This window comes from Phaenicophaeus curvirostris, chromosome 19 (genome assembly GCF_032191515.1).
Source record: "Phaenicophaeus curvirostris isolate KB17595 chromosome 19, BPBGC_Pcur_1.0, whole genome shotgun sequence".
Classification (NCBI taxonomy): Eukaryota; Metazoa; Chordata; class Aves; order Cuculiformes; family Cuculidae; genus Phaenicophaeus; species Phaenicophaeus curvirostris.
The window spans coordinates 7,267,424-7,283,489 of record NC_091410.1 but is presented as its reverse complement, the minus strand read 5'-3'; the positions used below and the strand labels follow the sequence as shown (position 1 = coordinate 7,283,489).

At 40.4% G+C, this 16,066-nt stretch overlaps 1 protein-coding gene across 1 annotated transcript in view; it reads left to right on the top strand.

The window, feature by feature from the left end:
- Positions 1 to 13,245, top strand: part of OGFOD3 (2-oxoglutarate and iron dependent oxygenase domain containing 3) — a 42,471-nt gene extending 29,226 nt beyond the window's left edge. The window contains exons 9-10 of the mRNA XM_069872914.1: positions 11,139 to 12,293; positions 12,384 to 13,245. Of these exons, the coding sequence (XP_069729015.1) occupies positions 11,139 to 11,275 (137 nt within the window). The 3' untranslated portion in view covers positions 11,276 to 12,293; positions 12,384 to 13,245. The remainder of the gene's footprint in view (positions 1 to 11,138; positions 12,294 to 12,383) is intronic.
- Positions 13,246 to 16,066: the final 2,821 nt, after the last annotated feature.

Below are 16,066 nucleotides of genomic sequence, written 5' to 3'. Positions count from 1 at the left end.
GAACAAGGGAATGACCCCAGGGTGTTTGTGCTGCTGGTACAAGTTGATGTGTTTTTCATGTTCAGAATGTTCCTTAGCGGTGTTTTTCCCTCTCGATCTCTCTTTGTGATTTTTTTTGTTGGTGTTGTTTTATGCTTCTTTTGATCCTTTGTACTTGTCACTCAAACCCAACTTTTAAAACCATGTGTTGATAAGCTTTTATCCTTCTCATTGTAGAGATTCAGGGTTTTTTAGGGATGACTGTTGGAATGGCTGGTGTGGTTTTAGTGCTTGACAGCTCATTTACTTTCTCCATATTGCTAATGCCATTTCAGTTCTGAAACCTGGCACTTCTTGTTCTCTCAAAGCTATTCTGCAGTTTGGGAACCTGGTGCCTTCTGCCAAAATGAGCACATTCCTTTTTCCGTGAGCAGTAATTTGTTAGTGTCAGGCTTTACAGTAGGGAACAGAAAGGCATTGTTACTCATGCAGCAGAGTATCAGGGGAAAGAAAGAAAAGCAAAGCAGTAATTCAAAACACAAACCCCCCACAATTAAGAATAAAACCAGGTGGGATTTCCTGTGTTTGGGAGTGCGGCCTGGGCAAGTCCTGCTGCTGCTTCAGATGCTTTCGTGGCACTTGGCATTCAAGGATCAGTCTGAGCCAGGTGGCTGGGGAGGGGGAGAACTGTTTTTTTAGAAGTGAAGCCTCATTTAAAGCACTTGTAACTTCTCTTTATTCATCAGTTGTGGATTGTGTAAAAGGTCTGTAAGTCCCGATTCTCTCATATTTGAGTGAAATACTCATAATTTGTAGCATGGTCTATAACATTGCCTAGTTTAATTATTAACAAATACCTCTGGCTTTAAGAAGGAATGATAATTTATTAAAGTAATTATAATTTATTAACCTAGAGGCACTTGAATTTTTTTTTTCCTTTTAACAGACATGCATAAGTCACTACTGTGTTGTTAGTTTGCATGTACAGACCTTTGGCTAATTCATCACCAAATGTGGCACTAAGGAACACATCTTTCTTGTGCCCTGACGGGCTTCAGAAGTATATTTGTGTCTTTTGACTTACGTCTGCTGCGAGAAACTCACTGTACCACGAGTAAGAGAATTCTTAGGGTGAAATACTGCTTTGACAAGAAAACATTTTTTGGATGAAGAAACAGTTCTAAAGTAGTATCTGTTGTTTTTAAATGTATATGGAAATTCTGTTTCCAAACTTGACTCATTGGCGTTTTTTTGCCATCCTTTGTGCCAGGGGTAGCTCTGTTCAAGATGCTGTGGAAGAAGTAGATCAATATTTAGAACGACGTCCTTCAACAAGAAACCCATGCCCCTTTCAGCATTAACTTCCCTTGGCTGGCCTGAGACCTCTTTAGGGATCTTCAGTAGATACGGAAGGATTAAGACATCAAGGCATTCCTTTTTCAGTGATAAAATTGATGTACTTTCTGCTGCTACTAAATTTTTCAGTGTAAACAGTAGTTAAAATTTCATTATTCTTGAGAGTGTTGTGGGAATTTGGGCACTGGCAGCATCAAACAGGTCACGGACTTCACCTTATGATAAAGTACAGATGAAACGGTGCAGTTGGAATGAAATCTCAGTACCAGTTGCGTTTGTGTGTACATTTCCTGGTTTTAAGGTCAGTTTTGCTGCACTTCTCAACTCAAAGGGAGTTTGGTCATCACACCAGTTGTTTACTATGGCAGGGTAGAAGGAAAGGTCACAATCACTTTGTGTGGATGAAAATATTGTATGGTGCAAAAAGAAACCTGTGCATTGCGGATTGAAGTGTGACTCTTACTTGAATATCAAACTTAGCATATTTTCATAGCTGTCAGAAGTGTGTGTTCCTGGAAGTGTAAAAATATTTAAGAGCATGAGCTACTTGGGAACTTGTGAAGTTGGATTATTCTTCGTTTAGAATGGAAAACGGTGCATGCTCAAAGCTTGAGCTATGAGGTTTTCTGTTCAGGTAGAGAAAAGCATACATTTCAGAGTGCGTATGTAGCTTTCTCACAGAGCAGGAATGGGCTTTAGGGTGTCTGTGTGTGCTTTTACTGAGGTTAGCGTAGCTTTATTGCAGTGGTTAGATATAACATGGCTCTTAAATACTGTAGTTACGAGAATAAGTGCAGTACTTCAAGTTAAGCGGTGGGAATTTGTCATATCTTTATTTTATTGCACTCTTTAAAAAAATCAGTTTGGAGGAATTAGCTAGTAAAGGCTGAGGGAAGCGACTGAAGGTGCAGTGATGTGAAAGGTAAGATTTCTGGATTCAGTCGAGGTCATTATAATCCGGCATTCCTAGCTCTAGTTTTGCTCCAGTCAGTAAAACGGGAGCATGTCTTGGTGTTAAACCAGTAACAACTGAAAGTGGAGAATGATCTTAAAACCCTTCAGAAGCAGCTGTCAGTTGTCGAGAAGAATGACCGGAGCCGGCGTTGGCAGCTGCAGTGTCGCTACTGGCTGTGCTGAGTTCCTGGCTTGCAGTACGAATCACAAACTGTACCTGGGACTGGTGAGGTGATTGCAAAGAGAGATGGTAGAAAAAGGAGGATCAGTTGCAATTGTGACAAGAATATGTAGAAAATAGCTCAATAGCTCCTCTTTTCCTTGTAGAACCTTGAAGATTTGCTTTTGCTTTCGGTTTTGTTTTCTATGGAAGGAGAACTGTCTTCCAGGCTCTACTATTGTATTCCTATGATGCTTGATGATGACTTTATGGTAGCATTAAATGAACTAATATTTTAATTGGGCCTATAATGCAGTTGGTACCTTGAAACACAGGTCAGACCTGCACCTTATATGCTGCTTATGTGAATTACTTCATACAAAATACACGGTTTTGTTGAGAGCATCCGTTACTGAGGGTAGCAACGGTCACTTTACAGCAGCGGGTCCACTGGAAAGATTAAGGGGTTTTTGGGGGATGAGGGAAGCAAGCAGATGTCGTGTTACAGCGCTCCACAGAGCTCTGCCAAGCACTGTTGGTGTCAAGAATTGGCCTCAGAGGCTTTTTTCTCTTTTTATACTTATATATCAATGGACATGGGTAGCGTGCAACTTCTGTGCTTGCTGCACATAACTGTTTTACGTCTTGCACGTACAGGCGGTGTTTAATGATTCCATTTTGTGTTGATAGATAAATATGCAGCAAAGCTGAAGGCATAAAGAGGGAGCAGAGGAAGATCAGCTCCAATTTGATGAAATTAAGGTGATGTAAAGGGTGAAGTAAAACAAAATACCAATTGATGTTTCATTTCTTGGCTCCTAAGCTTTGTGAGTGTTAATGTCACACACTGTAGGTGCTATCATGAAGTCATTTTGTTTAAAGGCCATTTTTTGAATAGGAAACGAGCAGCAGAAGTTAAGCCTGTGTTTATACTTCAGTGATTTGCTTAAGGTAAGGATGAATTTCTTCTCTGTCTGAAGTCCAAAGCCTAGAACTCAGGCATTCATGTGGTTTGACCACAGCTCTATTAGACATGCCATGTTTAGCAAGGCCAAGAAAAGTAAAATAGATTATCTAGAGATACTTCATGTGATTGAAATTGTTCTCAGAGGCTTCTTGGTGAGAAGTTTTTGTAAGAGGCCAATTTAGAAACCTTCTAGAAGTGCCTGGAGTGCTCTAACATAGGAGACCAGAGCAGACCTGGCAGTATGGGTTGAGTGAGAGTGAGTAGTGAAGGAGAGAAGGCAGAGCAGACGTGATATCCCTGCTCTTCTCCTGGCTGCAGGGAGAAGCGATGGAGCCGAAAAGCCTCAGACTCAGTGATTTGGAGAAAGCACAGCTATGCATTTTTCACTTCTAAATACTTCACTAGGCTGTCACACCTACAGATCTAATGTACTGAGCAGAAACTCCTGTTATTTTGAGCAACCAACTGTGCTGAGAGGAGAGAGGCAGGCAGGGATTCTGTTGGAATCTAAAAACGCTCATGTACTTTTAGAAGGAAATAATTAAGTTCACTTTCTTTAAAAACTGTAATTTGGAATTTTTCAATGCAGGCATTTCCGAATTTAAAATAGGAGCAAGTACTTTTAAAAGTAGCGATAACACTTTTAAGAGTTACAAGCAGTCTGTGGGAGAGTTTACTATATGAATCAGTGATTTTATAACAGTAATTTCTTTGTCTGGTAGTTAAATCTGGGACAAGTTTGTAACTAGGCTTCATTAGATACTTGTTGCAGTTATTTTTTTTAGGCTGTAGGCTTCTTTATGCTTCTATGCTTGGCATGTATGTGGCATAACTGTTTAGAGAAGCTCGTGCTCTCTCCTCACCTGGATCGGGGCACTTGCAGATGCTGTAACCCCATTTTACTTCTGTGCAGTTTAGGTAAGGACTTGCTTAAAGCTCTCCCCATTCAACATTTATTTGTAAGTAATTGAATAATTATATCTGTTAAATTTTATTGTGTGATGACAGAAAAGATAATTGTCAGGTTATTTGCCTAATGATATGGTGTTTTTTCTTGGACGCTTTACGTGAGAATGAATCAGCAATTAATCCTAAACAGACAACGAGGATGGGAACACGATTGTGTTTAGGCAGTTTTCCCGACAATGCTTCTGTCCTGGTAGCGCTCAGCCCACAAGATGCAGTTTTTCCTTCTTTCCTGAGTAATATCTGGAGCTGGTAAATGTTAAGCAGACAATTGAAGCTGTCAGTGCATAAGATGAAAGATGCTGAATAGATCTGTAGTGTCAAATAAACTGTTCCTGCTTCCCTTTAATCAGGCAGATGAGTTGCTTCTTTTCTAAGCAGCAGCTTAGCCTTTTCGGTGCCCCCAGCCAGCTGCTGTGGACAGTGGGTGGAGGTGAGACCTCTTGCATTCTCCAGCCTTGCTTTGCATCCCTTCTGGGCTGCTGGCACCGGGCAGGGGTGGCCTCTGCCCTTCCCTGGTGTCCAGCCACAGTTTAAACAGACCAAGGAGAAGGGAGGGGATGGTTATCATTCCTTTACCTTCTTGCCTGATTGTGTTGGGTGAGACAATCTAACACGGAACTTGCAGTTTCTCCTTGATGTTCTCATGACCCAAGGAGTTTACAAGGGAGTTTGGCAGTAAATTAAGCTAGAGGGGCCAGGAGGATGCTGCCAAGAAAGCAGAAATGGTAGTCTCGTGTGAAGTACGGGAGCGTAAAGGGGCTTGGAATCCAGTGGCAAAACAGGCGTGCTGCAAATAGAAAGTGATTGCTGGAGTTGATGTTAATATGAATGGCCTGTTCCATGTATAATCAGAATAATTGAGGTTGGAAGGGACCTCTAGAGGTCGTTTACCCCATGTTCCCTGCTCAAAAGTCAAACACAGGAGAAGACTTGAGGGCAGTAAAATATGCCTGCCCAAGCCATACCTGGGAGACGTCAGTATTAGAATTATGTCGCGTGTGCTAATGATGTGACCCTGAGCAACCCGGTGGAACTCGAAAATTGGATATAGCTTAGCAGTTGGCCTGCATTTGAGAAAGGGAATTGGACCAGATGACCTCCCAAGGTCTCTTCCAACCTACGTGATGCAATGAATTTATAATAATAGAGGCACAGCAATCTTGCAGTAGCTCTTCTGAGCATTGTGCTATGTTAATACTTGTCTAAGTCCTTTCATATATTCTCTATATCTTGTTATAATTTAATCTGGGATGCCTTACTACTTTTTCTCTTGCCAGAATACGAACAACAGGTTATTTTTATAATACTTGTAAAACAGAACATATGTTAATTGCAGAGTATTTGTCCCATCGCAGTCCTTGATGATATTGTAGTGGTGTTTACTAATTAATTTTCACAGAAACCCTGTTACAACAGGTCAGTACTAGCATCATTTTAGAGAGAAGGAAACAAATGAAAGAGTAAGTGGTTTTGTTGAAGTTGCAGTTACATGGTAAGGGCATAGTTGTCACGGAAAGTTGTTGCCTTTGTGTATTCCTCCTATCTATATTGGCTCACGATACAGAGTCTGGGTAGCGAATCGTAGGCAGCTTGTTTATGGAAGTGCAACCGAACGTTAAAATTCAACAGAGAAAATCTCCTGAGAGCAAGGCTTGTGGGAATACTGGTATTTTTACTGTGATACATAGCTGAATGCATAATTCTTTCCCACTTGTATGCTGCTTCACGCAGTGGTTATATTTTCTGAGTGCATCTAAAAAGAATTCATTGCTCAGAGGCAATTATGAATGTGATTAAAAACTGGGAAAGCAAAAGCAGGGCAAAGCAAAAACTCGTAGTTAATACTTATATTCCTCTAGTGGCTTTGTTTGAGTAATTAAATGGGACGTAACTGCTGCATAGTGAAATATCCGTTGCTTTTGCTGCTTGTTAAGTATTATTGCTGAAAATAACAGTGTTGCTTCATCTAAATTAGGATCACATAAAATTCATAGCAGTGGAGCTTGTGACTGGCACTTGAATGTCTTCATAAATAACGATTCGTGTGGATTGGTGCAGAAATTGATTCTCAAAACACCAGGAGAAAAAGCGGTTACCTCTAATACGATTAATATCTCTAATAAGATAATTGCTCTTACAGGGAGCAAGACCTTCCCTGTTTTTCACGTCATGAGCTTTTCTCAGCCTAACAGCATTTAAAAGCTTGACTTGTGTCAGTGGCACCAAAGACCAGGGCTGGTTCGGAAGGATGCTCTGGTGCTGAGATTGTTAGCAATTCCTTGTCCTAAGCAGTGTGAGTCGTGTATTTAAATGAGTTTGCACCTGAGTTTTCCATGACAGTAGTTCTTTCATCTCCTGTACGATTCATCCTATGTTTACTTTTAAGTTTTTAAAAATTATGTGGATGCCTAAGGGCCACAGAAGGAAGGGACTGAGAAGCAGCTTCACCTGTGGATTAAATTCTTGACTAATTAGTACAGAAGCAGAGCTGGAGGTGTATCTGTGAGCTAGAAGAGAGCATGACTGCATCACAACAGTGCTTTCTGCAATCTGCAAGGGACAGAAGCTCATCAGCTAAGCTTTTATTGGACCATATATGAAATACTTGCTAGCACGTAATGCTGGCAGGTACAGAAAACATGGAAATGATAAGAATACCTGAATCTGTGTACAGCTTGTTTTGTTGTCGAATGGAGATCAAAGGCAAGGATTGATTACTTCTGTTCCTGTAGAGATATGCAGGCAAGCTAATGATTTAGAAACAGGCAGGTCTTGAGATTACAATAAATCTTTCCAGTTCTTTGGTTTTTTGCTGTGCTAATAAGAATGGTGAAAACAAGTGCATTTGCATTAGAGGAACTTCCTCCAGTCTGTTGGTGCAATCTTCCATGGGAACTAGGCAGGAGTACAACTCGCTCCCTCATTACTAGACAGCCTGATGGAAATTTTGAAGCCATGTGGGAACAGCTGTAAAACAATTTTATGTATGTTTAGGCAGAAAAGAGGAAAAAGCATGCATAAAAGTGCCTACAAGATGTATTTTTATCTAATACGAGAGCCGTATGTCCAAGTGTTAAAAGCACCGAATGCTCTGTTGTGCTAACTAACTGCTGTGGGATGTTCTGCTGGCTTGACTTCTTGTGGAATGCAAAGTGGAGGTGAGGAGGTGACAGATGTGAGCGGACAGCCCACGGCTCCTTGTAACTTATGGATCTAAAACTCTTCCCTGAAGTTGAAGTACTGGTCAAAGCATCATGAAAATAAATAAGCAATGGAATTTTTGGCATCTTGCGGTGCCTGGGAAAAATGAGTCTAATGTTCACAAGTGTGATGAAATACTTTTCAGAATATAGATTTATCTCAGTGGAAAAAACCAAATCCTTTGGGTTTTTACCCTTGGCATCACTTCTAACCCCAGGACACCTCCATTCCAATCTTCATCATTCAGAACACAGCTCAGAGATTGGCCTCTTTCTGAAAGCTGAGAAGCAAGGACCTCAAAACAGGAGGTGATTCCTTTGCTGTTTCTTCCTCTCATGAAGTTCATAGCTTAAGGACCAGGGGTTAAACACTTTATCTTTTTTGGTTAGATGATATACTGTAAATTGGATCGAGCAGTAGCTTGCCATTTCAAAAAAGCTTATACTTTTAACAGTAAGTGTTCATAAATCAAACTGAATTTATGTGCCAGGAGGTAATAGTCAAGATTCCTTTAGTGGAGTAGAAAAGGATGTTGGAAAGAAATCTGTGAAGGCAGGTCAGAGGGGAGAAGAAAATGAAAAGACTGATTTGAGGCCATTTTAAATAATGAAAGGAAAGGACAAAGGAAGTGGGGTTAGAATTTTACATACTTTCTCTTCAGCTTTTGACGCTCAAAAATGTTTCATTGGAAATTTTAAGTACATATGTACTTTTATTTGTGATGAATAACTGCGTAGCCATTCTTTAGCGTTTGTAGTACAATCCGTTACGAAGCTCGGCATTCACTCTATCAATATTTTGTAGACTAGAGAACTTAGTGGAGCTGCCCTATATGTGTCTTCCTCACCATTCACAACGGGCAAAGCTCTATCACAGCTGCATCGCTTGTGGCAGTGTTGTAACACTTAAAAAAAGGTGCAGTTTACATACTTGGAATGTAGTCTTACAGCTAAAACCAGACCCATATTGCATATGATCCTACTAACCTGCTAATGTAGTTCATGATTTGGAACTTTAGCATTTAAAATCTTGACTCAAAATTGATGAAAGAATAGCTAGAAGGACAGGTTATAAACTACAAGTAGGTCCATGCTCTCGTAAGGACCCGCTTTAGTCCTGACCTGCTTGCTTTCTTGTGGTGATTTAATTTTTGAGGTGGTTTCCATGTACTGTGTATTGAAGCAAGAGTAATAAGGGTCCAGTATTGGTGTGTTTTAAAGTCCTAGAATTCATCCTATCCTGTAATAGTACAGCTTTATTTTTACCTTGTGTCTTTCCCCAGCAGTCCCCAGATAATGATATTGCCATATATTCCATCCGGGCTTTGTCAGATGGCATGGGAATTGACATTCTTTACTCTCTTTTTGAATGTTTATGCCGCTAGAAGTAGTGTGTGATGGAGACAGTGTGCTTTTGCTTTGAAATTTTGCAATGGAAGTTAGTTTAAAAGAAATTCTTCTAAAGTGAGGAAAAAGTATCTTTGAAAACTGCCTGTAGGCTGGTTCAGTGACTCGGAGACCCAGGTTGGCAGATATGGAGCCAGATGCACAAGGAGCTGCAAGATACCATATATATGAAGACATATTTATTAAAGAAATTAGAAGACATTCTGTATAGCCAAAAAAATCCAGTTTAACTGGCTTAAACAATACACTGAAACTTGTCTAACTCCAAATTGCTACTACTTCTAACAAGACATCAAACAAAAAAGCTTGAAAATCGGTTTAAGGCAAAGCTTTGGGTGCGTAGGTGAGGGACTGATTGTAAAGTACTTGAATGATGTTGAAATAAGGTTTAAAAGAAAAAAAAATTATTGACACTGGGAATTTGTATGAAATCTTTGAGGGTAGTGCTGTTCACTGCAGCACTCGCAGGACAGGAGGACATCGCTTTCATTTGGTCTGTCATCCCAAAAAGCAAGACACCAAGGTGTAAATGAGCTGTGCACATGAATGAATCTATTTTTTATATATATATATAGCTTTACTAATTATTGATGTTCAGCCACAGGCAGAGAGCAGTGTGATATGACTTCTGCTTGGCATTTGCGAAAGACTGAACTATGAAAGACTAAATGTGAAATGCAGCTGCACATGCAAGGGACACAGAGGCTACTCAAACAGACTTCAGGGGGTGGTGGGTAAACCAAACTCTATGAGGCCAGGAGAGTTTTGTACAAATCTCCCGTGTCTGCTGCTTAGGAGGATGCGTGCATGCTAACTTCTGGATCTTTTGGGTCACTTTTAGTTGTGACCCACTTTTTGGATCATTTTTTATGTTGTTTGGGGCCCGTTTTTACAGAGGAGGTTGTAAAATGGTTGGAATAGTTTATCTTGTACAAATTTTAAGTAGGCATATAAGTATTTCATTTTGCCTGAATGTGAATGAGTCCCGGGTAGAGTTAGATTGTCAATTTGAGTTTCATAGAATCACAGAATCACTAGGTTGGAAAGGACCCGCTGGATCATTGAGTCCAACCATTACTATTAATCATGATCCTTACCCGAATACGCGATTTGAAAAGGCTTATCCTACGATAAGCTTTTAAATAATCTTTAATCTAATTTGAACGGTGGGAAAAAAGCCCGAGTAGGAAACCCACATACTATTGGGATAAAACAGCTGTGTATGAGTGTTAGGAGCTTTCTTGGGAGAACATAAGCAGCCCGACAGAGTTGTGTCAGTTCTGAGCTATTTGATAAACATCAAACTTTTTGTGTTCTCAGAACAGTTTAATAATGCAAAAGTGCAGAGGGCTCCATTCTGCTGTTCCATCAAGAGGGATGCTAACGTACCTCTGCTGTCGTTATCACAGTAACTACATTTCACCTTCATGCCACTTAAGGCCTGGAGAACCCCAAGGCAAGGTGGTGGTCAAAGCTTGGACAGGATAAAGCGCAGGAGGAAGCACTTGCAGCTATCAAACAATTTCTGAGCCAGTGCATTGATGGAGTGGCTCGTTGTAAGGAAAATTAATTTGTATATGACTGATACATGAATTTCTAATCTGGCTGAACGGTGAGTGATGAGACTGTGCACAAAAAGCGACAGCAAATACTTGATACCATGCTGAGAAGCTGCCACAGCTGCTTTGTAAACCTGCTGAGCACTTTTTCACTGAAGACTTTTTGCCACCTTTGTCGTATTTCCTCCTCCTTTGGTCTAAAATTAGAGCCCAGACGAGAAGGGGAGCAGAGAGGAGATCAATACACTTTGACAGTCACTGGAGTTGCTTACTTTTGTTTTTTTGGAGGCAACTAAGAACTGGCTTCAGTTCTTAGATCAGAACTTGGCCTCCTCCTGCCTTTTATAAACTATGAGATACGGTGGAATTACATCTCCAGCTTTGTAGCGCAAAGGATTAATGTACATTTTAAACAGTACATAAAGCTGTCAGAATGCAGCATAAGCTCATAACAGTTTGTCTTTGTGATGACCTCGGGGCTCTCAGGTAGCTAGGGAACAGTTGGACTGAGACAACAGCAAAGCTGTAGAGAGCTGACAGCTGAGTGGCAAATTCCATGTCACTGATTAAATGCTTTGTCTTTACAGGCCGCGTTTCCTTTTTCACCTCTGGATCGGAGAACCTTCATCACGTGGAAAAGGTTCACTGGGGCACTCGCTATGCCATCACCATCTCCTTCACCTGCAACCCAGACCACGGCATTGGGGATCCAATCTTGATGTAATTCCTCCAGGGATGGAACATGAGATCAAACGTAATGAGAGAAGCCCTGCAAGAGGAGAGGAAAGAGGGAGATAACAGCATCTCTCGTGACCTCACATTCAATTAGAACTTCCCAACTGTATTAATATGTTGTAATATATTTTGTTTTCACATGTCCTTTTCCGTAAATGTTGCAATCGGTGCCTTAAAGATCATCTTGAATTTGGTATATTCTGAAAAATGATTTGTTTTCATGTCCCAAAGGGATAGGCTCCAGAAGAATCTGGGAGTGGGCTCTCTTTTTTAAAAATTATTTTTGTTTAATTCTCTAGTTTAAAAGAGACAACCAATCCTTTGGACCATGTCTTGCTATGACTCCCCCAGGCTGCTGTTACCTGTTGTTCATTAGTCAGTCTCCTTGGTTACTGAGGGGATGTAGAAAGCTTGACCCAAGTTAATGGAGCAAGAGGAATGTTTTTTTCTATTGAACATACTTTCTGGTGAGAGGAATGGATTCTCCTTTCCGTGGGCATTGGTGGAGAATGCACTTGTGGTTTGACTACTGGGACTTACTTGAATTTTTTTTTTTTATTGAATTACTACAGATGCTTTCTGCTACAAACTGGGACCAGTTAATACAAAGTTAGAAACACCATTCTCTGGTTAGCCAGAAAACACACTGCTTTTGGGTTACCAATGCTTTGGTGTGCTAGGGGATGCCAAGGTACTGGATCCCTCTGATGCTGATCCCTCAGCATTCCCAACTTGCCTTATTTTCTCTGAGTCATAGTGAAAATAAGTCTTCCTGTTGTTAACGTCCTGCTGGAAGTTAACACTTTCCCCAGTATTAAGGTTAAGAGCTCTCTATGGAGTTGGCTTGATTGTTTAGCCCTGGACATTAAGTGAATACTAAAAAGGAGAGCTGGGCAGAGATAACCAGACAGGTCTCTGGATTCATCGGAGCATTCATCAATTCCTAATTCCCAGGTAGGGCAGTAGGATCTTGGAGGGGAACAGCTGAGGAAAAACAAAGCTTTTTTGTTGTGGTTCTCTGTATGCCAGTTCTGAGCTCCTTAAAAGCTGGGAAACCTTGGCTTGCTGTTGGAAGGCTGGCTAACAAACCCCTACAGACCAGTGGACTATGGGATGTGGGGCTAGAGAGGAACTGCTGTCCACCTGTATTTTAAATTGATGCGATCTTGAGCTGGAGCTTGATAATAGAACACTCCTAGGCCAAATAAATACATGTTTTCAATGTACTCTTAAAAGTAAGGTGAAGAAAGCTGGTTTTTTTTTTTTTAATTGTTGATGCAATTACAAATCTTGAGTTGTGAAATACTGTGTTTTCTCTTGCCTAAACCAATGTTTTGTCTGTTTCAAAAAGTTCTGGACTTCTCTTTTTCAGTTTAGTATGAAGATCTTTTCTTTTTATTAACTAAGACCATTAGTCTGTGGTGTTCCTTGAATACTGGATTGCAAGGACTTGAGAGAAGAGGGGATAATTGCAGAGCAGTGCAGACAGTAACACACAGATGTACAATCTTGCTGGCTGCTTTCTTACTACAATCGAATTTTTGCAGGTCAGCACATTGATAGGTAAATGGTAGGAAAATCTTTTTTCTCAATCAAGTTCTAAAGCAAAAATATTGATTTGTTTTAGTAATAGTCTGTATCATTTCTGTGAAACATTTTGAAAATCTAAGTGAGCTTTGATTTTTATTTTATGTGTACAAGTTTACTTTTGTGTAAATTTACATTTTAATGGGAATAATAAATATTAGGGGGAATTACAGTGAAAATCAATATAAAAAGGAATGATGGCAGGACACTTGGACTTGTTCTACTGGGGGATTTCTCATTTGGCACACCAGCAAGATTAGTCTTCTGTAGTTTCTCTTTGTTCTCAAACTTGATAAAGGCTTGCTAAAGGAAGAATTGTTAAACTGGCTGGATAGTAGGAAATAATAAAATCAGTTGAGTTTCATATCTAAATGCTTGTTTTGAAGCCTGTTAATTCCAGGAATATGCATTACGCCCAAGTCTGTGTGAAGGCAGACCAAGACCACCAGCAACTGCTTTACCAGCTTCAAAATCGATTCCTAATGTTACCTTGAGATTTAAATGTATGGCCTTTTCTACAAAACACCTGCTAGCTGTGGAATCGGAGTATGAGTGGAGCGGTGTGGATTTGGGTTGGGACTCTGCAGGTTGAGATCCTGTGTTCCAAAATTCCTATCAGCAACATACATCCTATTGCTGCTCTTCAACACTGTCGTAAATAGCTTTGCCACTTTTAAAAGTGTTTGTTACTTCTGTCTGTCCTGCAGGCTTTGAGTTGCACTAAATTAAAAGGGCGCTTTGAGAGCTGCCCCCTGAAATGCTGCTCAACACCTTTGCGCTGGACGGTGGAGGAATCTCGGGGAATCTCCTCTTGGATGTTCATCTTTGGAAGATGCTGAGTAGTGTAATATCTCCTGAACGCAGTGCATCTCTTAGGCTATGAATTGACTGATTCAGAAATAAAATTGACTTGATCTTTGTCTTTGGGAGGTTTTATGCTTCAGGAATGTGGTCAATATGATGACCAAACCTGTCAAATATAATTTGGGGAAAAACGCGTGCTCTGCTTGGTAAGAGAATTAATCTTTTGAACGAAGGATATAATTCACTATGCTGTGTTCCAGTACCAGCTGAGGTTTTTCTGTTTGAAGCTTCAATATCCAGACTACTAAAAGCAATACCTAGATCTATGCAGGAATTAAACAGCAAATGAGGAAGTACAGTGCAATTTAAATGACTTGAATGTAGCCTCCAGCAGGGAAACAATAATTGCAGAAGGGCTGGTGTTCTGGGGGTAGAGTGGGATTTGCAGAATTCATTGCTCACTAGAAATAAACTTGGCTTAGTTTATTTTAGTTTGCTTAAATAGCCTGAATAACTTTTTATTAAGGGTATCTCTTCCCAGGTCTTGACAGATAATTCTGAATTAGAAATTCTTTAATTATTGCCTGTCCTTTTTCAGGTTCAGACTGCCTGTGGGAGATGCAGTGCTCTGTTTCTTGGAATTCTGATTATGCCAAGGACAGGATTTGTTCTGTTAAACTAGCATAAACCTGATGCCAAGCTGCTGCAGACAAAGTGCTCTTAATTGAACGCAGGGTGATGGCAGAACCTGGTTTCCCAGTTGGGTGAGAACCTTTGTAAAGAGCCCTGATGGTTCAAACAAAGCTAAGAAAGGTCAGTACATACATTCAGTGTGTGTTGGGATTAAGTCCTGACACAGAATGTACGGTCTTGCACCTGAAAGCACACTTGGTACAAGTATGCAGGAGCGTTGAGTTTTGTTTTGAAAGAAAAACATTTGTGAGGAAAGGTAAATGCTGCTTATGTGCTAAGTCCCAGGGTGAAACAGAAAATAAGGCAGGCGAGCAAGCCAAGGTTTGAATCCCTGCTAAGTGCTTGAAGCTTCCCAAGGACTTCTGTGAAACTGCAGCTTTTAAAAACTCTCCATTCAAAGCTTTCTGGGAATATCAGCAACTTTTGTAAAATTAAGAGGTATGTGATCAGATTGGGTTTTTGGTGTAAACTTGCCTTTCAGTACCATAGCATACACTTTACTTCAATCTTTTATCCCCTATGTTGTGATTCTAGGTGCTCTGAGTGCATTTCTCCTTGGTGTTTCTCATATATAAAATTTTCGCTGTGTAAGCAGCTGTGGAATCACTGTGGGTTTTAATCCCTGTAAATCAACTGAATGTTTGGAAAAGGTACATTTATATTGAGATTTTCCTCAATGCGCATTATCCACCTGAAATCTCTGAAGCTCCATCTCGATGAATTTCAGGTCCAGAAATGTTTACCAGGATACTCGAATTACTAAAAAAGGATTTTAATTTGGATTTAAAGCAGAAATTTAGCTTAATGTCTTATTTTTGTTTCTAAGGTCAACATCTCAATAGGGTACTTTGTAGCACATCAGATGCCCACATTAAAATACTAGTGTAGTACAAATGACATTGGTGTCAGGAAAATCTGTTTTTTTTCTCCTTCAATTGCAATTCTTAGTACATTTGAATTTCTCCTCTATAGCTTTTTTTTCCCCAGGAAATGAAGATGGCCTTGTTTTTAATATGGAGTTCCTCGCATCCCTTCTACATCCAGATATCCTTACACAGTGTTTCCCTGTGAATTGGACCTCTCTAACGTGCTCATGTGTAGCTTTGTGCAGTATTTTTCTCTAAATTGTAGGAATAAACCCAGGAGATGTTGCTAGAGGTCTGGGCTCTTTGGTGAGGGTGGGGGGTGGCTACAACCACCTATCCTCCTCCTCTTCCCTTTCCCAAGCAACAAAACCCCAACTCCTCTTTTTCCTTTTTCTTTTGTGTGGAAATCCATCCAAACCTTCTAAGAGCAGCAGAGCAGTCGTTTCCTTTCTGGACCATGGGTGGCTCTGCTGTGCATTGATCACCTTAACCTCATTCAGAAAGGTGTTTTCCCAGGAAATCCAGCTGAAAGCACTGTCAAAGGGTTGAGTGTTTCTCCTTGTAAAACATCACAAAGAACGATAGTGCACTCTGCCTCATCCCTGGCTTTGTAAACCTTCTTAGGAAGCTGGAATGTCACATCGTCATTGCTGAAACCTGCTGGTCAACTCTCTCTTTACAACAGTCCAGCTATCCCTGGAGTATCTGTGCAGGTACTTTTTATGTTCCACAGCAGCGGTGGTAGCTTGTACTAAAGCTTTTCAGGATGGACTGTCCAAGGAAAAGAACTGTCTTGTTTCCACATGCACATCTTTCTTTGATTCTGTCCA